The following is a 24,244-nucleotide window of genomic DNA, read 5'->3' as shown; positions in this document are numbered from 1 at the left end:
CCAATAGATTTTTTTTGAATGAGGACAACAAATAAGTCGTGCATTTTAAAGTAACTATATTTTGTACAGGAGGCTGTATATATATTTAAAAAATCGAACTCTTAATAATACACACAATGTAGGACTATAGTCTCTGTCTGGACAACAGAACGTCAGAACCTAAAGCAAGTAAATATTCTCCTGCAGATCACTTATTACCGTAAAGTAGTAGTAATAGTATTATGTTTAGTTATATATGACTATGAGTGAGTTATATTATATGCTTGAAATGTAGCCTAAGATTTAGACTCTGGTAGATGTATTTATCGATTCAGAATCGATAAATACATCTACGAGAGTCTAAATCTTAGGCTACTTGAAATGTAATGTAATTATGCAAACAATCAATCAATCTACTGTAAAACATGCACTGAAGAGCCACCATGGGATGGAGACATCCCATTACCAGGATGAATATTCGCGCCGTGATAGGCGCATTGGTTGTTTAGCAACGGTTGTCATCGCAGCAGCACGACAGTGAACGTTCCTCCTGGCTATGGGGTGTAATAGAGGCCAGAGAGCAGAGAAAAGAGCAATCAGAGGGAACTTCCTGGTCGAACTCCTTCTGTTGTTGTGCTGCAGACAGACACACTAATACAGAGAGAGAGAGCTGCTTTCTGGGTGACAGACAGTGAACCCAGGAAACTATAATAAATAGTGAGGTAGTTATAGTTCGCTTTTGAAGCTGACTTTACTGGCATGTTACGAATGGGTGAAGGACCGATCGAGGATCGAAATGAACTCGCCGTGCGTGTGCCCCGTGTGTGAATGAGTCGCGACTGTACTGTGTCTACTAGTACTAGTGTTGAGAGGAGGGGTGGGTGTGCTCACTGTGCTGGGATCTGGCAGTGTACTGCAGAAATTGGTGACCTCCTCCTGGTTGTGATTTTTGTATGTATTTGAGGACTCTACAAACTTCTGTCGACAGGCCTGGCGTGTACGAGGTAGGATATGGAAATTAGCAACTTATTACTCTCATCACGGAGTTATTGTTATTGTTGTTGTTAAAAGCTGCGTCTTTATTCATTGATCATAACACAACACCAACCCGAGGAGAGGAAGTCACCACACCTCCATGGACGTGACCAGTGTGAATTGTAAAGATTCACATCCTGGTGTGTGGTGTCCAAATGTTAAAACAAGGTGCTAGAAGAGATTTATTCCCAGCCTTCCTCCTTGATAGTGACATGACATAAGCTGATGATTGGATATGTTGCCCTGTATTGGTGTCAACTGTCAATGAAGTGGTTGTTTTGTTTGCCTTATATTCGTTGGTAATGCATTTAATGTGTATGGTTGACCTATATGGACTTAAATGACACGATCTGTGTGTTGTTAAGATGCCCACCTGGCACCTGTTGTTCCTTCCTCTAACTAGAGGTCAAATCCATCCACTTCTCTTTCTATATCTATATCCTCAGTCCCCATGCCCCCTTGTCCTCTCAATGTGTCATAATCACTCCTTACTTTTAATTAGTACTCAAGTCTAGGAGGCAGACTGGAAACATATGATCCCTATCTATCATTTATATTGAATATTATATATTTGGAGTTAGGTGGTCAGTCAGTGGTCACTGTATGACTGTAACCTGTGTTGTAACTATTAATTCACATTATTTTGTGTTACAAAACTACTAATGAAGGGGTCAGTTCAGTTGATTCATTGGCAGTTAGACATGCACATACCAGCAGGGACCCCCACTATATACGTATCCTATGTATTGTAATGTGTAGTATAGTAGATTGCACTTTTTCATAGATTTCATAGACTATTTGACAGCACTACCATCATTGTATTGGATTCATGTTGATGTTTACTTTAATTTCATTTAACCATTTAAACTGTCAAGTAAACCTGACCTTTCACTATTTAGGACAGACTAGGTCTGCTCTTTTAAACCTCTACCAAACCTCTTTCCCGAATACTAGGGATGCAATGTAAAAAAAAAAGAGATGAAAGGCAGTGTTGTAAAGTCTTTGCTGTTAAGAGATATTGAAGTCAATTGGTTCCATTCAGGTTCAAAATAAAAATCTTCCATTCACCAAGGGAGTGTTCTATAGTCCTTTAGTCTGCCACAAAAGTCCATTGATAGAATTGACCCACTGGCATCATTAATGAACTCTCTAGTCTAGCCTGTAGGCAGTGTAATTTCTAGTCACAGGTTTTATGTTGTTGACTCACCATATGTTGTTAGTCATCATAAAGATGTTAATTTAGTTCGTTTTTTGTCTATATTATGCACACTTGCAGTTAGCCCCTCTCGGCACCCTCCGTAAAGTTTCAGAAATTTGGATGTTACTTTACGTAGGGTCCCTCAATAGGACACAGCTGTACACACTCCGTTGCGGCTGTGCTGCGGCCTGGTGGTGGTGGTGAGATGTTTCAAAAGAAGCATAAATCGGCTATAGGAGACAACGGAAACGTCAGATAATTTTCATTTGGCACAGAAGCCGTTACGTTTGACCGTTTTGGCTGCTTTGAAAATCTCTCTTCCTTCCTTCCTTGACTTCCTTATTGACTTCCCATTGTACCGCCTCCAGCACCGGGACTGGCTAGCTACGCGTCCCTACGTTCCTGCCTCTGATCTGCTCTGTCTGAGCTAGCCAGTCCCGGTGCTGGAGGCGGTACAATGGGAAGTCAATAAGGAAGTCAAGGAAGGAAGAGAGAATTTCAGAGCAGCCAAAACGGTCAAACAAAGTTTGTACTTAACAGCTTCTGCGCCAAATGAAAATTCTCTGACGTTTCCGTTGTCTCCTATAGCCGATTTATGCTTCTTTTGAAACATCATACCACCACCACCACCAGGCCGCAGCACGGCCGCAACGGAGTGTGTACAGCTGCGTCCTATTGTGGGCTTACGAACTGCAGAGGGACCCTACGGGTGAACGATGAAAAGAGCTTAACCGGGGGGTTCCGAGAGGGGCTAACTTGCAGTAGGTCATGGAAGAACCTCCACCCAACATTGTTCAAATCGGCCTCATGGATGTGATAAGACAGGTTAAGACACCTCAAATATTAGTTTAATAGTTTCCTCTATTTAACAAAAATGCAAGGTAGTGATTCCAGATTTTTTACAGTTATGGTTTCTTGTCATCGTGTGTCGATCATATGATCATATTTTTATAGCAGATTTAGAAGGCAAACTCACATTGGGACGTGTTGTTGTGAACCTGTAGATTATAGGTGGATTTAATGTTGTTTAAAATAATTTAATGCAATCAAATATGACTTTTCTGTTTGGGATGTATGGGCTGTCAAGGCCAGAATGGCAGAAAGTAGTTTTTTGCCACTCAGTACGCATTCCCGCATAACTTCCGGGTATGATGATGATGTCACGCGCAATTGCGCATACCCTCTATTAAATGACAAGCCCAAAATAGGATGTTGAAAGTGGTTAAAGTTCTGTTCTCTTGTCATATGCTATTTTTACAGTTGTAAAGTAACCACAGAACCACAACCCAGAACAGCATTCATCATGACACATTTGGATTCAGTCAAACATTCAGGAACATAGTATTTTGCTGAACATTCCAATTATAGAGGTTATGTGTGACATCATCGTACCTGGATGTTATGGGGGATCACACAACTTTCTGGCCATGACAGTTGACAGCCCATACATACAGATACAGTAGTCCTATCTGATTGTATTAAATTACGTTAAACTCACCAACATTGCAGCTGTACGGAAAGCTTGAAGTGTCAGTTAGGAAGCGCTCGTTTTCAATAAATCCAGGGCTTGACATTCACTTTTTGAGGCACTTGTCCTTCGGACAATTACATCTCCCATTCACTTGTCTGGGGCACAAAAGTCACTTGTCCGGAGCACGAGCACACACACAAATACAATTTAAATCAACTAACTAAGTTGGTTTTGGTGAATTCATGTTTGAATATTAGATGAATTCTCAGTTTACAAGTTAAATATTAAAATATCCCTAGAATATCTGTGATCTTTCTTACATACATTTCATGAATTCCAAATACACAGCCATAGTCGGTCCTATCCGTGCACGGTTGGCTGACCTCATCGGCATTTAAACTTGTAGCACTGTGTGTGCACTCAACCAATAATGAATAATTCAAGACTTGGAGTCGTTTTGGGGACCTGTTTCATATTCATTTGAAAGGTCTGGCAGAAAACGTGTGTTTTGTAAAATATCTCCACTTTTCCACGAGCTACACACACACACACGGATGACATTTTATCCGGCGAGGGGCCTGGAATGAGTGCAGGACTGAACATATCAAAACATCCTTTAGGAAGCACAAATGTATGGTGCACACAAAATAGGTGGTGTGATCAATTACCCCACACTAATCGTAACACACCTGTCAATTGTGTACCCCATACGTTTGTGCTTCCCATGACTGTTCCCCTAAAGGAAGTTTTCATTTCAGTCCAGCTTTTCCTTCTGGAAAAGTGGCGATATTTTACTTAACACGTTATAACGCAACATTGTTCTGCATTCTGCATTATTTGCAATTTAGAAACGGGTGGTACCCCACTATGCAGGACTCGTTGAGTGATTTCCAACGAGTGCTTACAATGATCCAGTGATCATTGTTTTTTTACATCCTGCCCATGTCCTATTGCATTAATATGAGTTTGCTGTCCATAATAGTCCTAGACATGTGGCAATGATGTGAATGTGATCTCTCACAGGAGTGGCAAGTTAAATAAGAATCACATAATTACTACTGTGCTGTGATGAGTCAACTAAATATCCCCTCTGAAGCAAGTTTGGCCTGCCTGAAGTGACCTGCTTCAATCTGAATCAGACATAATCTAATTTGGATGTTGTCATATCTATGGGAATTTCAGTATTTTACACCTTGAGGTAATTATGCTGTGAGCATTGTTTAACTCACTGAGAACAAACTGTATTATCCAGAGCAGATGGTAATGATTAATGGGATATCCACAACAAACGTTTTTTATGTCCTATAACCACGGCTGCAGTCTAAATCGGGCTGCCGCAGCAGTTAGTTGAGTTTACTCTAAACGTAACTAAATTAAAATAAATTGTGACGACGATAATCTTCATTGTTCATTTGTACCCTGTTACATATTGTACCATCCACTGGGTGGATAGAAGCGATTAATAAGGGAAGATGATGGGGCTCTGGTTTAGTGGTTTTTTGCGTGGGCTGGGCAGTAGGATGAAATTATCCTGAATTGGTTGGTTTTAAGAGGCCAGACAGACTCTTTACTTGGTTTTGCAATGTGGCATACAGTAGCTTACTGTAGAATTGGAAAAACCGTAGGAAGAGAAGAGATGAAGGTATAATGTGTTCTAATTCCAGTGCCAACCTCCCACTTCATCTGTGGAATGAAAGAGAGCCTCATGGTCTGGTTTGGCTATGAAGGACTGGTCTGGTAGTACTACGACTTGAATACTAGCAGAGAATTGTGGACCGTCTCTCTCTAATCTTTCCCTATCCATCTCTCTTTCTCTCTCATTTTTAGTAATATTAAAATACTATACAGTAGTTGTAGAGCTTGACGGAACATGTTTTGGGGGAACTAAACCCCACATCTGTGTTTGTATGTATGTTGCTTTTATGGTACCACTGCACAAGATAATTAAAAAAGAAAAATAAAGTTGAAGTTGAACCTGGGCCACAGAGATGCTTCCACCAGATCAATGATGCTTGACAAAATTAGCACCTAAAAGAAGTTTACCATGGGGAAGTTTACCAGAATGTCAGTTATTACCTCCCATTTACAGCCATACTCTCTCCCTTCCCTCAGCATGCAGACGTAGCCACCAAGGCTCTAGGATGAATAACCCAGCGCAGCGTACCAGGGACATAGAGCGGCAAGCTGGCTACCTGAAGCCAGAGCACTGTGCCCCTCCCCCAGTCCGCACGGGACCAGAAGACATGTGGTTCATCCGTGACGGCTGTGGCATCGTGTGTGGCGTCATCACCTGGATGCTGGTCTTCTATGCCGAGTTTGTGGTGGTCTTTGTCATGCTGCTGCCCGCCAAGAATGTGCTGTACACCCTGTTCAACGGGACACTCTTCAACGGCCTGGCCTTCCTTGCCCTCGCCTCGCACGCCAAAGCCATGTGCACAGACCCGGTCAGTCCAGTGTTAGGTTGACGGTTACAGTACTGACGTGTTGTTTTATTGGCTTCCTCTTTATTTAAAGGGATTGAACTTTTATTTTATTTTTGCTACCAGTATATTTGCTTGCTGTTCCTCTAGTCTATAATGAAGCTTCCATAAAGTTCCTGCCTACCACCATACCATGCTCCCTGGTGCAATGTGGCTTGGCTGGGGCTTTGATGCTACATTATCATCAACTCCTACAGAGTTGGTCAGGGCGCCTGTCCAGCGAGGTGTTGTGAATCTATCATCTATTATTTTCCCTGTTTATTTTTGAGGGGCGCTAACCCCTCCTATATCCAGCTTTTAGTGTATGTTCACAAACTTTGTCCTAAACAAACAAATTCCCATTGACAATGAATGGAGAATTTTACATCATAGAGTCTGAGCAAATCAGCAGTGTCTATTTTTGTCCTACACAAACATAAAATTCCCATTGACAATGAATGCAGAATGTTACGTCATAGTGTCTGAGCAAATAGGCATAGTGTCTATTTTGTCTGAATGTTATTGGCAGCTCTAGTGACGACCGTAGTGTACACGTTTTCATGATTGGCTGCCTCTAAGCCAGTGGTTCCCAAACTGGTGCGTGCACCCCTTGTGGTGCGCGAGTGCCTTCTAGGCAGGGGTGCGCGACATGAAAAGGCTAATGGTGGTGCTATGGTTTTATTAAATGTATTGACATATGATGCCAATATATGGCAGTATATGCAGAATATAGCCCATGCTGCATATATATATTTTTATATATATTCAGGTTCATATATGGATAAATAGGAAATGTATGTCTCTATATAGCTTATGCAATTTATATTTCCATGCGGGGGGTGCGTCAGCTAGATCGGGAGGTAACAGGGGGTGCATGGCCAAAAAGGTTTGGGAACCGCTGCTCTAAGCCAATGGGAGACATACCCATAAAACCCGTAGTCTGAACGGCCGGCATAAAACCCATACTCTGAAGGCCGCAATGTGAAGCCGTGAGGTGAGGCAGAGGCTGATGGCACACAAACTGATTCTACTGTATATGTTCATAAACGAGAGCTTTCTGCACCTGGCAGTTATGACCTGTCATTCTTGTTTCTCTGTTTCCAAGAGATAGTTTATTTGTCATGTTTGTCGGTAGCATCAACAGTGATGGAAAGTGTGTCTCTCTGTCTCAGGGAGCTGTACCTAAAGGTAACGCTACCAAGGAGTTCATTGAAAGCCTCCAGCTCAAGCCCGGCCAGGTTGTCTACAAATGTCCCAAGTGCTGCAGCATCAAGCCTGACAGAGCTCACCACTGCAGGTAAGAGAGAGAGAGAGAGTGTGTGTGTGTGTGTGTGTGTGTGTGTGTGTGTGTGTGTGTGTGTGTGTGCGCGCGCACATTTGCGTGCATGCGCTTGGAGACTAGAGCAAGTGACAGAATAAGGATTGCCACAATTAACAAATTGCATACACTGCAAAATGACTTGACTCTGTGGGTTTATTTATAGGGGTAGAACACTTGACTGCAGTCTCGTCTCTCCTTTGCTCTCCTGCCTGTGTTTCAGTTACAGTTGCATTATCAGCTCCCTGTGGACTTTGTAGCGTCATGAGGAACTCCCCATGAGGAAGATCAGTGGGAGCTACCTACAGACTGCAGAGATGAAAAGAGCAGAACCATTTCAGGAGTAATTGGTTAGACAAACCAGTGACTGGCAGGTTAAATTATATACGGTCACATTTAGTAAGTTTGTTCTATCTATACAGTAAAAATCTCAGTGTTAATTTAACTCTGAGACAAATGTAACCTGGTTCCACTAAAATCACACCCATGTGAAGTGAGTGGTGCAACTCCGTGTGTGGATTCCCGGGGGGGGGGGGGTTCCAGACCCACAGGAACGCACCCAGGGTGCCGGCCCGGTTCCGGCGAGCCGCCCTGCGTCCGAAACGGTAGAGAAATGACAGAGTTAACATGTGGGGGTCTCTGGGGGGAGCTCCAGACCCCCAGGAACGCACCCAGGGGGCCGGGCCGGTTACGGCGTGCCGCCCCGCGTCCGAAAAGGTTGAGAAATGACAGTTACCGTGTGCCGGTCCCTCTACTGTACTGTACTGTCACTGTACTGTACTGGCACACCCAAAATCCTCATATATATATATACAGTTAATATGTGTTTGTGTGTGTGTTAGGTTGCACACAGGTGGTGAAAAACAACCATGCTGTTTTCGTGCTCATACCCAGCCAGCCAGCCAGCCACCCACCCACACACACACACACACACATAACTCCGTAAGGGAGTGGTTGCACCACTCAAAAATGAATACATGAGCATTGAACACTTTTACTGAGTAATTGAGGAGTATTACTGTGTATGATGATGGTGATGGTGAAAGGAATAGTCTAGTAATATATAGAATGCTACTGTAGATGGTTACGGTAGATGGTGCATGATAAATTATGAATCCTCAAGGTTTACCTTTGGTGTCAGCTGTCTCATCTCATCCAGTGCACACACACACACACTTGATTGAATGTCACACAGTTATCTCTTCTGTGTGTGTGTGTGTGTGTGTGTGTGTGTGTGTGTGTGTGTGTGTGTGTGTGTGTGTGTGTGTGTGTGTGTGTGTGTGTGTGTGTGTGTGCGCGCGCATTCGATCTCCCCACAGTGTGTGTAAGCGATGCATCAAAAAAATGGACCATCACTGTCCTTGGGTCAACAACTGTGTGGGAGAAAGCAACCAGAAGTACTTTGTTCTTTTCACAGTGAGTTTTTGACCTTTACAAAACATAATGCTGAGTGCTCCTTAGAATGCTTATAAAATACCTCACATATGTATTGCTTGTGTCTCTTGAACATACAGGTCAGGGGCCTGTTTCACGAAACTTGGAAGAACTAATCCAGGATTTAGGCCAAAGCCAGGCTTTTTAAATCCTGATCTTTACAGCCTGGTTTATTCCGTTCCACTAAAGCCAAGCGAGGCTCAGAATTGGCGGATTTGGCGAGCCGGGATCAGCAAGCCTGGCTTAATAGACAGTCTGGCTTTTTGTCTCTAGACCCATTCTGTAGAACACAGATTTACTGATCCTTCTTCTTCATGGGGTATTTGCATCGGTTTGCATCCTTAATAGTTGCATTACAGCCCCCTTCTGTATATCTCATTATCTTTACTAATCTATTCAAGACTTACTGATACAAGGACTTAAGCTTCTAAAATAAATACTGCTGCTGTAATTAAAGAGAGAACATCAATAGTGGATAGACTGAATGATTAACTACCCCAAAAATATAGTTTACATTTTACCACTACTATTAACTTAAAACAGAATTCTTAATATTGTAAGCATAATGATATTGTCGCATTGTGATATTTGGCCATAACTCCCTCCTCTGAGGGAGCTACCTTTGGGGAAGGGGGTTGTTGTCCAGACAGGGGCCAGACTGGTGAGGGTCATGGGTCCATGTAGCATGCCAAAGTTTGTGCTATTGAGAATGCATTGGGCGTTTAAGTTAAATAACTCAGAAACTACAAAACATTTCAAAGTAAAAAGTTCCAGCATGTGTCTCCACAGAAAGCTGAATTTTACAAAGTGTGAATGGAGTTTCTAGGTGAAAGTGATTTTTTGAAGTGCCACTATCTGCCTATAAATGCACTATATTTCTAAAACTATGAAACATTTCAAAGATTCCTTTTCAGGCACACATGTCCACCGTAGGATGAACCTAAATAGGTTTGAATGGGGTTTCTAGGTGTAAGTATGTAGGACTAGTAGTGGGTGAAACGTTACAATGGTAATATGTTGTAAAACAATGAGTAATGGTAATATTTAGTGGTTTTCACTTTTACAAAATTTTTTAATAATAATATAATATAATATAATAATTCTTCTTAACCGTGCACTTGCACGACAGCAAACCTATTAATGGGGTACATTCACCAAAAGCAGCTGATCTACAAGCTCACAAGCTGTCATGATGTTGTGCAGCCTATATATTTTGGTTATTTGATTTTATATAGTGCTTAAATTAGTCCTTTAATGCAGACCGATACAAATAAGGCAACATATACCCATAATAATTGAATAAATCTGGAAAACATCATTGGTTTGTGATCAGTTTGACTGCTTAATGAACAGTAAAGACATCAGGATTAGGTTAAACCTGGCTGTTAGCCTGGTCCGGAGCAGGCTAAGTCCAAAGCATTAGTTTCCATGGTAACTAATGTAGCATCACTTTCATGAAACCGAATCAAGCCTCAACATATCCAGGTTAACTGGTTAAATTAATCTGGCAAGATCAACCAGCTTTCATGAAACCGGTTAAGCACTGATCCAGGATATATTAAGCCAGGATATGTGTTAAAGCCCGGCTTAATCTCTAATCCAAGTTTCGTGAAATAGGCCCCTGCTTGGGTAGTAAAGCACAATACAATACAGCTTAGATATCAACAGTAAGGATGTGAACATACAGGTCAGCTTGGGTAGTAAAGCACACTACAATACAGCTTAGATATCAACAACAGCAAGGATGTGACGAACATGACAACCAATATGTCACTGACGGAATTTGTAACAAAGCATTTGTTTGAGCCACAGTGTTCTATTTCGTCCCTGCTGACCGCCAGAGGCGGTGCTTTAAGCACTGAATACGTCCCTTCGCGCATGCGCAGTCGAGTATTTTATACCAACAATGTCGGTTGACCCCGTGATGACCCGGAGTCGTCTATAACTTCCGGCAGTCATCCGGGGCTCAGTCCCTAATTTCTTCTCGCTCGCGCAAGTTGTACATAGCACAGAGTTCTACAGCAGAATTAAACTGCACGATAACAGAACTATTGCTTTGCTACTACTAAGTCGCCGGTAGTCCCGCGACCATTGTTGGTCGGAGCTGTGACGCGTGTTCGCCCTCCAGGGACTGCGACTTAATACTACTATTATTGTATCGTTTTCGAGTGGAGCTGGGCTTCACATCGTCTTCTTTCCCCGTGGGAACAAGGTAAGCAGACAACCCCTGTTCGCATAGGCTGCGTGCGCGCTGCTTCCCTGCAACACACACGGTTGCGTGCTACAAACGGCGACCTGAGCGTCCCGTTTTAGCACCCGTCAAAGTTGAACGGATAGCTCGTTCTCTTTGACAGCTTACGCTGTCTTGTTTTCCCACGAAGGCTGCGCCGCAGTGCTGGTGACGGCAAGCGTTAGCACTACCCGCTCCCAGCACGTGAGTCGACGCTAGTATTATTTGTTTACTACTTACCTATACTACTTATACTTATACTACTTATACTTATAAGTGTACTTATCTACTGCTATATTACTCTGCCTCTCTGAGCGAGTCTTTGCTGGCACTGGCCAGCTATATAGCACCGCCGCGTGCTACAAACGGCGACCTGAGCGTCCCGTTTAGCACCCGTCAAAGTTGAACGGATAGCTCGTTCTCTTTGACAGCTTACGCTGTCTTGTTTTCCCACGAAGGCTGCGCCGCAGTGCTGGTGACGGCAAGCGTTAGCGCTACCCGCTCCCAGCACGTGAGTCGACGCTATTATTATTTGCTTACTACTTATACTTATACTACTTATACTTATACTACTTATAAGTGTACTTATTTACTGCTATATTACTCTGCCTCTCTGAATGAGTCTTTGCTGGCACTGGCCAGCTATATAGCACCACCGCGAGGTTACGTCAGTAACCCCGGTTATATGAATTGGCTTGACTGATTTAGTCACTTGTTCTCAAATAGTGTACTTTAATTTCGGCACAGAGCCATTGCCACTTTATAGGTTGGTTTTTCTGAAATTATATATATATAACTATATCATTATATATATATCATATATACTGGTCTCTGCTAGAGCACCCCTTACCTGGCATAGGCGGCGTGCGCGCCCCCTCCCTCCAGCTAAGCGGCCTTTAGCAGCTACAGTAGCCTCTACTGGCACAGGCAGCGTCCGCGCTCCCTTCCTACCAGTTTACGGCTCCACCCCTAGCGACCACTAGCGTCCGCGCTCTGGGCTACATCTGCGGGTTTCCAATGGACGAACCCCGCCACCACCTGTGCACCTCCTGCCAGGCTCCTCTGCGGCCAGAGGATGGGCATGACCTCTGCCCTGGGTGCCTTGGCCCCCAACATCTGAGGGAGGCACTCGGTGACAACCCATGTCACGTGGACGCAGGAGCGTCCAATCTCTCTCGCCGGTAATGAAGGCTAACAAAACCCTCCCCGGACAGAAGGTACGTTATCGTTTAAAGCGGCGCTATCCCCGCTAAACAGACGTTCATATGATATCATATACTTATCATGGCATAACCTCCTGTGTGTGGGTAAAGGCTGCGTTCGCGCCGCCTCCCTGCTCTGCATACGAGGTCTGTTCGACTGTGAACGCTAGCGCTTATTATAAGCGACTATAAGACTTGCCGAAGGATAAGAACACTGTCATATTACCTTCGTTTGTTAAACACGCTACTTTTTAAGCTTTGTTTAGCCCTGCTGGTGATGGCAAGAGCCTTGCTGGCCAAAGCCATATACCGATATTGGCAGCATTCAAGCTTAACTGCTTTTGCGAATAGCTGTATTGTTGTTATTATCAGCCCGGTACAGGAGCAGCTTCCTGCGTCCTCCCAGGGTATTGATGTTGCTACCAGTATAGTTTGTAGCAAAATAGTACTAACAGCTACTGGTGTACATAGCCTGTCTGGTTGTTAACCCAGCTGGCCCCCAGTAGTGGGCCTAGCTGAAGCTGCTACCAGTATGTCTGGAGCTCAAAGCTCCATTAACAGTTTTTTGCATATACAGCGGGTGCAACCTGGTTTGTTCCCACAGGTCGGATTAGTGCCCCTGGGTACCTGTAGGTCCTATTAGCCCAGCTGGTCCCCAGCACAGAGTATCTGGCGCTGCTGACAGCGTAGCTCACAGCTGCTACCAGTAGCTTAAAGTTAAAGCTGTTTATGAACAGGCTATAGCTTGTCTTGTTTTTTAGTAGCCTAGCTGGTCTCCAGCATAGCTCTCTAACTGGCGCTGCTACCTGTAGTTGTAGCCCAAGCGCTTATTATACTATTGAAGATAAAAAGCTATCTGTATATAGCTTGCCTTACTGTTTGTTGGCCCAGCTGGTACAGGGCAGGCAGCGTATGCGCTCCGCTCCTCCAGCATACGGCCAGCTTGATGTTACTTACTACTAATCGTTTGTTAGCTCAAGCATTTATTAACAGCTATTGGTGTATAGCTTGTTATGTTCATTAGCTGCAGCTGATACAGGCAGCGTACGCGCTCCCTTCCTTCAGCAGGTGGCCCCTATCGGTGGAGCTATCGGTTGTAGCCTTTTCTCCAAAACTAGCTTGTGTCGGTTTATTTAACCGAACCTGGCTGGGGTAGGCAGCGGTAGCGCTCCCTCCTCCCAGCATGAATGCGTAGTAGTGCACACGTGACTAGTGTATTGGAAGTGTCTTTTGTTTCGCTCTGGACCAGCAAACATAAATAATAATGCACTGGAGTTTGGATAAGTGTCATAGTGCCGTGATAAACGGTCACATAGGAAACACTACAGCTGCTACATAGCAGCGTCCAAACCTTGACTGAAGGCTACTTTATTATCATAAATTATAAGTAAGCCTCCGCCGGGGGTACAGGTAGCGTAAAGCTCCCCTCCCCCACCGCAACCATGCAGGTCGCACAGTCTATCTAACAGCAACGTTTGTGTGCTGTTTCTATGATGCACTTTACATCTGGTTGAATCTCAAAGTGCTGCAATGAGCATTTGCATAAACGTAAATGCATATTCACATGCTGCGGCAGGTATAGCAGCATTCAGTTTTTCGATTAAGTCATTATATGCCGATCTAAGTTAAAGCCTCTGCTGGCACAGGCAGCGTACGCGCCCCCTCCCTGCAGCATATGGCCAACACCTAGCAAACCAGTAGCGTCCGCGCCCTGGGCTAGTTGGGACTGGTGTGCACCGGCCGGTCCAAAGGAACCGGTGCCACCACAACGGAGAGCACCCACTTTCGTACCTCGAAAGCCTCTGCTGGTACAGACAGCGTATGCGCTCCCTCAAGCATATGGCCAACACCTAGCAACCAGTAGCGTCCGCGCCCTGGGCTAGTTGGGACTTGTGTGCACCGGCCGGTCCAGAGTAACCGGTGCCACCACAATGGAGAGCTCCCACTTTTGTACCTCGTGTGAAGCTCTCCTTCAGCCGTGAGCCGACCTTGGTCCTGCCCCGTGTGCCAGGAGGAAAAGGTCTGACCGCTGACTACAGCAGATCCGAGAGGGCTCAGCTATCTGCAGAGTTGGCCCGCATGAGGGCCATGCTCACTTCAGATAACACCTAGGCACCTCGGAGGGTGCCGAAGCGCCTACCTCTCCGATGCCACAACTGACTCGAGGTTGATGTGCTCTCCCCGACAGCTTAAGCTACGCACTTCCATGACTATGAGGAAGATGCAGAAGGCGGTGCCTCCCAGGCATCAGAGCCGGCCTCCCACTTCTCAGCTCATGCGCATAGCCGTGGAACGCATACTAAAGCAGGCAGTCGGCTCCTCCAAGCGCCTTCTTCTTGCTGTCTTCGCCGTCCCCCACGCCTGTACCTGAGACAGCTACAGGCCTGCCGGGCGAACGATCAGGGCCCTCTCCCATCTCTATACCGATGGTGAAATCCTGGCAGCCCTGCCCTGATTGGGAAAAGTGTCCTGAGACAACCCGTTGCGACGTGACACTTTAATAGATTTGAACGCACAAGGCGATAAGGGCTGGCCTGGGTTACATGCCAGCCACCAAGCCTGTCATTGCATCCCTCATTGTGTTCCCCAACGAGGCCCGGCGGCAGAACGCTAGGTGACCTCGACCCCAGTGCAGGAGCACAGACAACCTGCTCACTGGGGCCTCCCGTTCACACTTAATAGTGGCAACGTTAATACTGGCTCAGTCACCTTTGGTGTGTCACTGGAGGCATTGGCGTCATGTCCTCAGAGCGTGGGCGGCTGATGTCCATCGTATCCCTAGCCCGTCGCCAAGTCGGGTTTTCACAGTCAAGCTTGACTGATGAGCCTAGGCCAACTCTCCGTAGTCTCCCTGAGGAGCCAGGAGCACTAGGTGGTTCAGCCGGGCGAGAATCGCCGGAGCGAACCATCCAGGGGGGGAAGACCAGGCTGCAGCTTGCAGGCCTACGACACATCCCGCCTCCCAAAGGGCCGAGCTCCAACATTGATGAAATCATCTTGACTGCCCTCGGAGCTCGCGTATCACCGCCGGCCCACACTAGAGGCCAGCGTGTTCCCTGGCGTCCCACGCAGGGACCTGACTGTGACTGTGACTTTCCGGGCTGTGCAGTGCCTTCTGACGCCAGCCCCCCATATCCGGCGGGTCAAAATGGCCATTATCAGCAACATGACGAGAGCCCTACTATCAGACCAGGAGTGATGTGTCCTCCTGCCCAAGGGCGCAACAGAGGCTGTATATCCTCAGTCACACTAAGGGAAGTCCGATCTACATACTTCCTCGTGACGCAAGACAGACGGGTGTCGACATGTCTTGAATCTGATGGGACCCAACAGGGTTATGAAGTTTATGCCAGTCTACTGGGCCGAACACGGCAATGTGCTGGAGCGGCAAGTGGTGCGCTCCGCTCTATAGCACACATTCTCATACTCATGGGACCTTAACCGGGTACTGGACGCCCTGTGCGGGCCTACCTTCGAACCCTTGGCACAGGCAGAGCTGAAGTGGGTGTCATGCAAGACAGCCCTTCTCCTGGCCATTACATCGGCAAAGCGCGTCAGTGAACTGCACGCTCTGTCAGTCAGCGAATCATGTCTGAGGTGGAACGCAGACGGCTCGGGGGTCACGCTGTGGCCAAACATAGCATTCCTCCCGAAGGTGCTGTCGCAGGCTCACCTCAACCGGCCTATCAGGCTGGCTCGATTCAACCCCCCACCTGGGGAGCTGACAGACAAACTGGAGCTGTTGTGCCCAGTCCGGGCCCTGAGAGCCTACATTGAAGCTACTGCACGCATCAGGCGAGCAGAGCAGCTGTTCTTTTGCCATAGTGGTGTGAACAAAGGCGGCGCTCCCTCCAAGCAGCGCCTGTCCCACTGGATTGTAGACACAATCAGCCACGCCTATGAGACAAGTAACCTCCCCGTACCATCAGGGGTACGGTGCCACTCTACAAGGAGCATTTCCACATCATGGGCTGCCATGAGAGGGGTGCCCTTGGAGGACATTTGTGCCGCCGCCTCATGGGCTTCGGCAGGCACTTTCTCAAGGTACTACAGGGTGAATGTTGCCACTCCCCACCCAGTGGACGTGGCCCTCTTCCCCGAATCCTCCGGTTCTACCCTTTGAGGTCTGTAATCAGGATTCCTCGTGACTTGGCTGGTATAAGTCATTCAGTGCTTAAAGCACCGCCTCTGGCGGTCAGCAGGGACGAAATAGAACGATAGTTACGTATGTAACTACGGTTCTATGAGTCCTGAATGACCGCCAGAGGCACTCTTGTCACTCAGAATCCTCGTGTTCTCGCGAGAAGATTCTGTAGGGACTGAGCCCCGGATGACTGCCGGAAGTTATAGACGACTCCGGGTCATCACGGGGTCAACCGACATTGTTGGTATAAAATACTCGACTGCGCATGCGCGAAGGGACGTATTCAGTGCTTAAAGCACCGCCTCTGGCGGTCATTCAGGACTCATAGAACCGTAGTTACATACGTAACTATCGTTTTACCTCCTGGGTCTTATATATATTTATATTTATATACGGTACTTGTATATGATGCTTGTTTCTCTTTAGACCTTTTTTAGACGTGTTATTCGTTGCAAATATTTTTTGCTCTGTATTGTAGCACTTTGAGATATTTTTCTAATGTAAATGCAATATACATTAAATGTATTAAATTAATACTTCACCCAAAAAAGGTATTTCTTTTAATCAATTACTCACCCCATGAAGCCTTGAATTAATAATTAATGGAGAGTTGTTTTGTTTTCCTTAGCCAATAATCCAATGTGATGACACTGCTGCGGTAGGAGACCAACATAAAAGTATGTAAAAGTAAAATAAAATAATATAAACTTCAATTTGTCAAATTGGACTATTGGCTCAGGAATACAAAAAGAAAATCAAGGCTTCATGGGGTTCAATATGTCTGGCCACTCAGTGCAAAAGTCCTCAGAGATGAAAAAAGGTTCCCAGATTAAGAAGACATCAAACCAATTTAAAATGATTCATGACATTGTGATTAATGTTCAGAGTAGGCTAAATTAATACCAAACGTTCTGTGTTTCCTTTCAGATGTACATTTCACTAATATCTCTCCATTCTCTGGTCATGGTGGCATTCCATTTTGTTTTCTGCTTGGAGGAAGACTGGTCCAGTAAGTTTTATTCCTACACACCATACAGTATATTATGTCTAGAATATATACCCCCGGGCTAGTCCATGCCCGGGGACGTGGGCACTCAAAGACAAAGTGTTTCCAGACTTTGGGTTATGCGCTGTGCACAACACACTGTTTTTTGGAGAGGTGGCTGCTCATTTGATCATGGCTGTGTGTAACAGCCTGACACAGCGTCAAATCGTGTAAATGTGCATGTGCGTGATTTAGGGACATGAAAAAATGGGCTTTATCAGTTTCACTTCGTCACTCTCACTCTTCATATGCCAATGGTTAATTGCTCAACCAGCTGAGTTAAAAAGTATGGAGGATACAGAGTATGGTGCTCCACTATACCCTCTAATCAAAATAGAAAGGTCCGAAGCCATTTCCCCCAGCCTTTGGTTCGCTAGGGGTTTCATCATTCTCCAAATCCATGATTCTTTTTTATTTTCGATTTTGTGATCCCAAATTAAGTTAATTATTCCAATATAGTTTTGTTTCTTTTATCTATGCCATTGTTACAGTATCTGTTTTGTGTTTTGTGTTTCTCGAGAAATGTGCTTCTAATAATGGTAAAGTTCTCAAACTAAGTCAATGTTATCAAACTAGTCTGAAATTCTGAATAACAAACAGTTTAAGAACATTTACATTCACACTATGTATTAATTACATACTGCACATAGTGCTGTTTAGTCTATTTCAGATTCTTCCTGAAGAAGAAGAGTTCATAACATTATCTGAAGAGAGGGCTGGTAATTGAGCTGTGAAACACTGCTTGGTACTAATTAGAGTGGTTCTATAACACTGATGAAATGATCAACTCCAGCATGCTCTACCACTGAATTGGTCACAAATCCAATACCACAAACGCCCATATTGCTTCAGCTATTGTTTTCAACACCAGTACAATTTGTTTTAAATTAGAATGTTCGAGTCACCTGGATCAGTGTTTTCATCACTGTTTGATTGTCTGTGAATATTTTATAGCATACAGTAGATGTGTTTGTGTACTTGTGTAGCATAGGCGTGTGTGACAAATGGTGTTTTTTTATCAACTACTCTCACCGGGCAACTGTGACTTTAGGGTGTCAGGACTCAGGAGAATGTTTCAATTACTCCACTGTCTCAGGCAGCGATCACGGTGAATTGAAATATAGCAAGCCAACTAACAAAGCAGTCTGCAGCAGCATGGACATTAATTTAGTCAGTTAAACTCTTGCATTAGATTAGATTGTCAGGTACTGTTTATATCTGAGATGTTCTCTGTAGATCTCCAACTCACAAGGTGATAAAGACTGTCAAAGAACGGCCACCAACTGTGTCTAACCGGCAGTAGTTCTTATCCAGCCTACTATACACCTGCTTTCATTTAGTTCTTCCCAACACATGATTAGCTAAGTAGGCAGGGAGTGGGAGGAGAAAAGGGGAAGGGAAACGTAGTGAAATCTTTAATTGCTAAATCAAACTCACTATTTGGTTCATCATGTGTGACCTGATGAATCATCGCTCTCCTCCTCTCCCTCACTCAAGAGTGCAGTAACTTCTCCCCTCCTGCGACAGTCATCCTCCTCATCCTCTTGTGTTTTGAGGCCCTCCTCTTCCTCATCTTCACGGCTGTCATGTTTGGTACCCAGGTCCATTCCATCTGCACCGATGAGACGGTAAGTAGACATAGTGATGGACCACGTCCCGCCGTTCCACCCTGAATTTGTTGCTGTAGTTTGTGTTTGGTTTCAGATGTTGTCAAAGTTCTGACCTGAAGACAGCAGGATGTTGTAGATAAAGGACTATATAATATGGTTACACTGTATTTACAAAACAGGGGGGACAAAAACAAATGCTTAATTCTCCAAATATTTAGAATATCATATCCAGACATACGGATTCACGGATGTGAATCTCACAAAATAGCAATTTTGTTTCATGGCACCTAAAGTTTAAAATGTATATTTTGGAATGCTGAATGCAGCTCATTTATATACATAAATATATTTTAGAGAGCTAAAGACGTCAGCTTGTGTCCCTTCTTTCACTTTGCATTTCATCTCAAACTCATTTGACTCATTGTTCATAGCAGGGTACATTATGAAAAGTCAGGCTGAGATTAAGTGTGATGGTTGCCAGCGAATAGGTGCAGCGTTTACACAATTTGACTTGATAGAATACCTTTGCCTTTCCATGGTAAGAACTTGTCTAAAATCTCACAGATATGTGACCACTTCTGTAAGATTATTCTTTGTATTATAATTCTCGTAGTTGTAATACATTATAATAATTTTATAATGCATTATAATCACACTAAAGCCCCACCCAAAGACCACTTATTGTATCTTGACTGTGTAAATCTTCAGAGTCTAGAGTGACCTTTTTCCAAAAAAAGAGGTATACTGGTGAGAGAATAGGCCTCACCAGAGTCGCCACACACGTTTCCTTCACACTTGTGATGTGTTTGATCCACAGGGCATTGAGCAGCTGAAAAAGGAAGAGAGACGATGGGCAAAGAGGTCCAAATGGATGAACATGAAGGTTGTGTTTGGACATCCTTTCACTATACACTGGCTCAGTCCTTTCAGTACCCCAGACCACGGCAAGGCAGACATCTATCAGTACATCGTCTGAAAACACACAGCCGAGCTCAGACTCTGGCCGGCGGTCTGCCCTGGTGGGACATGAATGGGTCATCAGAACAATCGATCCATGGACCTCCAACATAACCTCCTCTTAACCACTTAAACCCTATTCCAAAAATATTGAAAAGCAGACCTACAAGCCACATTGTGAAATGTGAGCTTGTAAATTAGCTATGTTTGCTATTTTTGAAATTATTTTTGATATATATATATATATACACTTTCACCTATAATGATATGCCCAACATAGTCAAACACTTCTATTGTTTTCCTTTCTCATTTATTGATCATATAAAGATTTCCAGATATTTGATCATGTTGTTACACACCCGGGATTTTTTAATTGTTCTTTTTTTTTAAACTTGTTTCTGTTTTCTTCGTGAGTCACTTGTGGGAAGTATAGCTGCTTTTCTTCAAAGTACATTGAAGGAATGTACTTACTTCTGACAAAACTAATTCTGACAAAGCAGTCATCACTAAAGACACACCTGGTGTTCAATAGCAGACGTTTACATGAAACACTTCATGATGATAAGTTAAAAAGACCACAACCTGGATTTTTCTTTTGATAGAGAAGATCTTCTGTGTTGGATAATGTCCTGCCTCCGAGCCTAAATAAGGCATGCACGAGGTGAATAACTTTTTAAAGCAATGCTCTTCAGACATGGAAACGTGACATTTCTTTTCTTCTTTTCCAGCTAGCAATGCTGTGATCCCGTCGCTTCTTCATTTGCTGTATTTGTATCATTATAATTGTCTTTTGCTGAATGCTGCACATGAATTGCCTTAGCACAGTGCATTGTAGCTTTCCATAGTTATGTATTAATGTAAGTACGGGCTAGATAGAATACAGATCTGGGTCAAACAGTGGTTGCTAATGATACCTTTTTTATATTTTGTAATTGTGTCTGGAGTTTTACTGCACAGCACAACACAATATCACAACACAGTCAGTCAGGAAGACAATCAAAGGAAAGTATCTGGAAATCAGTTTTTATTTTATTCTGTCCCTGATGTACTGAAGCCCATTGATACTTGAAGGTGTTTAAAGGGGTTATTTTCAGGACCTCTTTGACGCAGTTCCTCTACAGAGCCAATAGCCAGGGCAGAGCTGTAGCTGCACTGTTGGAACGACTTCAATGTCAAATCGTTGTTGGACTCAAGGGCATGTTTCTGTCTGCCTTTGTCCAGCGTTGTCAAGATGTCAAACTGGAAAACGGGTAGTAGATCTGATAACGGTGTATTTGGAAGTGCCTGGGAAATCAGCTCATTGTTCCCAGTACAGTACACATCACATTGGTTCAGATGTGTGTGTATATGCGATTTCCACCGGGTTGAGTTTGGTAGCACTTGTTTTGGTTCACTCAACGTCCCGAGTATGTGCATTGTTTTATAAGAAATACATTTTTAACCATTGAAGCCCTGTTATATGCTTCAGCCATTTGAAAATTGCATATCTACCAGCTCACAACGTGTTGCATCTTGTAGGTTTGCTATTTTTGGAGAAAGAAAATACAATTTCTGAAACGTTCTGCCTAAAAGGCTAAGGAGTTATATATCACATACACATCCTACATAGAAATTCAGAATTGGGGTTGGACTGGATCCTCACGTGGCTTTTTTCCACCAGGGACTGTTAAATGTCCATTGCCAACAACTGGTCGATGTTGAGCATCTGCCAGAACTCCTATTTCTGAAATATTTCCTGGCTGTTTCTGTACAGACCTCCCGACAGACTTGTGTTTTGAATATTGGGGGAGCGTGTCTGTGATCAAGGGTTCCTTGTATGCGCCCACAGCCAAGGCCTTGAGGCTTGTGAAGCACGCCTGAGTGAACCGCCAGGTGAGTGAGTGGTCGCGGAAGCCATAGGCTTCTTAGCAAGCTGTGGTGGACGGAATAGGTTACCACGTGAACCAAAACCAGTGCTGCGCCTCTGTTGTATCCATCACAGTGGGAGGGGCGGTGCTTTGAGCTCGGCTCCCAGTGAAAGTTGTACACGCGTCATACTGTTCAGGTAGAACAACCTTTAAACCTTTTTCATATTGAGACCATTATTTATTTGGCATTTGAGCCACGGGCCACCATTTGATGAGATTTAGCGCCTCTGACCCAATAATTAGAATATTTTGTTAATTCCATGCTGTATTGATGTGGTTTGTGGTACCATAGGAGAGATAACAGGCAATTTTTTTCTCTTTAATTGTGTAGACTTCTTGTAAATTAAGTTAAGCAGATGTTTAACAATAATGTAACTCTTGAGTCCATTTGGTTACGGGTCCATTTGGTTTCATTTTACGCTCTCAAGAGTTAAATATCTATAAGAGTCCATTTGGTTACCAACTCTCCATTGGGGACCACCTGGAACCCACTCAAGGACCACTGGTTGAAAACCACTGAGGTAGAACGATATAATAACGGCAGTACTACACACACATTCTTCCCAAATGCACCAATGCATGGATGATTCCCCCACACCGAATTGGATTTACTCACAGATGATCCTTTTACTCGAGGTTGCGGTTATGAGTCTCGCACAGAAGAACCTCATGGGACAAGCATGTCCAAATTTAGCCAGTGTAAAATGTTTAGTGAAGCCTGAAGAGCCACAGCAGAAGTGTCTATTGTGATGTAAATGCTACTGCTGTGCTGTGTGGACGATGCTTGACTATCCGGCATTGAGAAAAAGCACAGTTTGTCTTTCTCCAGCTATTGATGCCTTTGAGTGTAATGATTTGGCACAGGTGGAATATTAATCTATACAGATGCCTTTATCTTAATGTGTTCAACTAGCCTTACCGTACATAGTTTGATCATAGTTTGGACTGTAAAAGCAAAGACTACTAATGTTGCCAAATGAACCATTTAACCCCTATATATAGTTGTCCGGAGTTCCCCAAGGGTCTATCTAGGACTCCCCTCCTTTTTTCCCTGTACACTGACTAAATGTATTTGCCGAAAACAGACGATTTATAAGCTCACAGCGCGTTTTGACGCGATTGTGAGCTTGTACTGTAGATCGTCTAATTTGGCAAAATGTTCATCCCAGAATAGGCCTAGTAGGGTTCATGGTTATGGAGTAAAGGGAGAGATTTATGAACTCTGGTCACCACTGTGCATGTGTGCACTGGAGTCACACAAACCATAGCGGCATTTTATAATATTTCAAGTCAATGGGAAAGATAACTGCTTACTCAATGAGAAAGTATTACACTATTTTATCTTTTTATACAAATGATGGTTGTGATTCTAGTTCCGCATACACCAGCTTGTCTTCTTGTTTCTTGTACATGTTGACTAAGCATGAAGACTATCTGTCATTTTTGGAACACTGGTATTGATTTTGTGATGATGTTGATTATTGTTATTATATGGTTTATGCTATGAAGGGAATGAAATAAATCAGAAATATGGCCGCAAGCGGCACTGAGCAGGTTCCAAGAAGGTTTTCTTTACAATAATACACCACTAGTCATTCTTACATCATGTCATATTTGAATACTTAACATCTTAAAACATACTTTAGACACACTCAAATTTAAATCATGGTGTCGCATGCTGAAATGAGCAGATCTAGCTTGTAGATCTTCTATTTTCAGAGTGAGCCTCTGGCTGGCTTGCAACAAAGACCTAATCAAAATAAATACCTGTCTACTCTAATAGTTTACAGTGAGCGGATAGAGGATGGAAGCCGTTTCAAGGCGAACATCACGCCCAGCTCCATGAATTGCATGAAGTACTCTCATCACAGCGGGCACTAGGCCAGAGTGGGGTTCCCATGTACTGAATAAGGGACTGGTCACCTCTCTATGGTTCTATTTTAATAATATGTATCTCCTTTTCCTCCCAATGTAGTCGTTCTGTCAATTCTGCTGACCCCTACTGGTTGGAGAGAGGAAGTAAGTAAGTAGCCTTGCCGCCATGAGGCCCATAGGGCAGGAGCCTATCTCCTGTTTCTGTAGCGTGGGGCAGCTTCATGTACAAGTACACCCCCTGGACATGACGCTAGTATGTTGCAGGGACTGGAGAGAGGGAGTAGGCAAGCATTATCTCCTGCTATACGTGAGGTAGCAGTGGTGGAAAAAGTACTCAAATGTTTTACTTAAGTAAAACTAAAAGTATCAATAATACTGCA

The 24,244-nt window shown here is 44.1% G+C and overlaps 1 protein-coding gene across 2 annotated transcripts; it reads left to right on the top strand.

Annotated features, from left to right (window-relative positions):
- Positions 1-103: 103 nt before the first annotated feature.
- Positions 104-20,906, top strand: zdhhc3b (zDHHC palmitoyltransferase 3b). Of its 2 annotated transcripts, none has more exons than XM_083768622.1 (7): positions 104-168; positions 5,796-6,127; positions 7,315-7,439; positions 8,780-8,876; positions 17,398-17,479; positions 19,013-19,143; positions 19,943-20,906. In XM_083768622.1, exons 2-7 carry the CDS (start codon positions 5,825-5,827, stop codon positions 20,099-20,101), a joined length of 897 nt encoding a protein of 298 aa, XP_083624748.1. In that variant the 5' UTR covers positions 104-168; positions 5,796-5,824; the 3' UTR covers positions 20,102-20,906. The 2 variants fall into 2 exon arrangements, with proteins under 2 accessions (XP_083624748.1, XP_083624747.1); XM_083768621.1 differs by lacking the exon at positions 104-168 and adding an exon at positions 574-983.
- Positions 20,907-24,244: the final 3,338 nt, after the last annotated feature.

Source organism: Protomyctophum parallelum, assembly GCF_964188405.1.
Source record: "Protomyctophum parallelum genome assembly, chromosome: 1".
NCBI lineage: Eukaryota > Metazoa > Chordata > Actinopteri > Myctophiformes > Myctophidae > Protomyctophum > Protomyctophum parallelum.
This window is presented reverse-complemented; position numbering and strand designations above follow the sequence as displayed.

Excerpts from the sequence above, each read along its gene's own strand:
- zdhhc3b (XM_083768622.1), top strand. The coding sequence starts at position 5,825 with ATGAATAACCCAGCGCAGCGTACCAGGGACATAGAGCGGCAAGCTGGC. Across the intron at positions 6,128-7,314 it reads AAGCCATGTGCACAGACCCG|GGAGCTGTACCTAAAGGTAA; the intron begins GTCAGTCCAGTG and ends TCTCTGTCTCAG. Across the intron at positions 8,877-17,397 it reads AGTACTTTGTTCTTTTCACA|ATGTACATTTCACTAATATC; the intron begins GTGAGTTTTTGA and ends GTTTCCTTTCAG.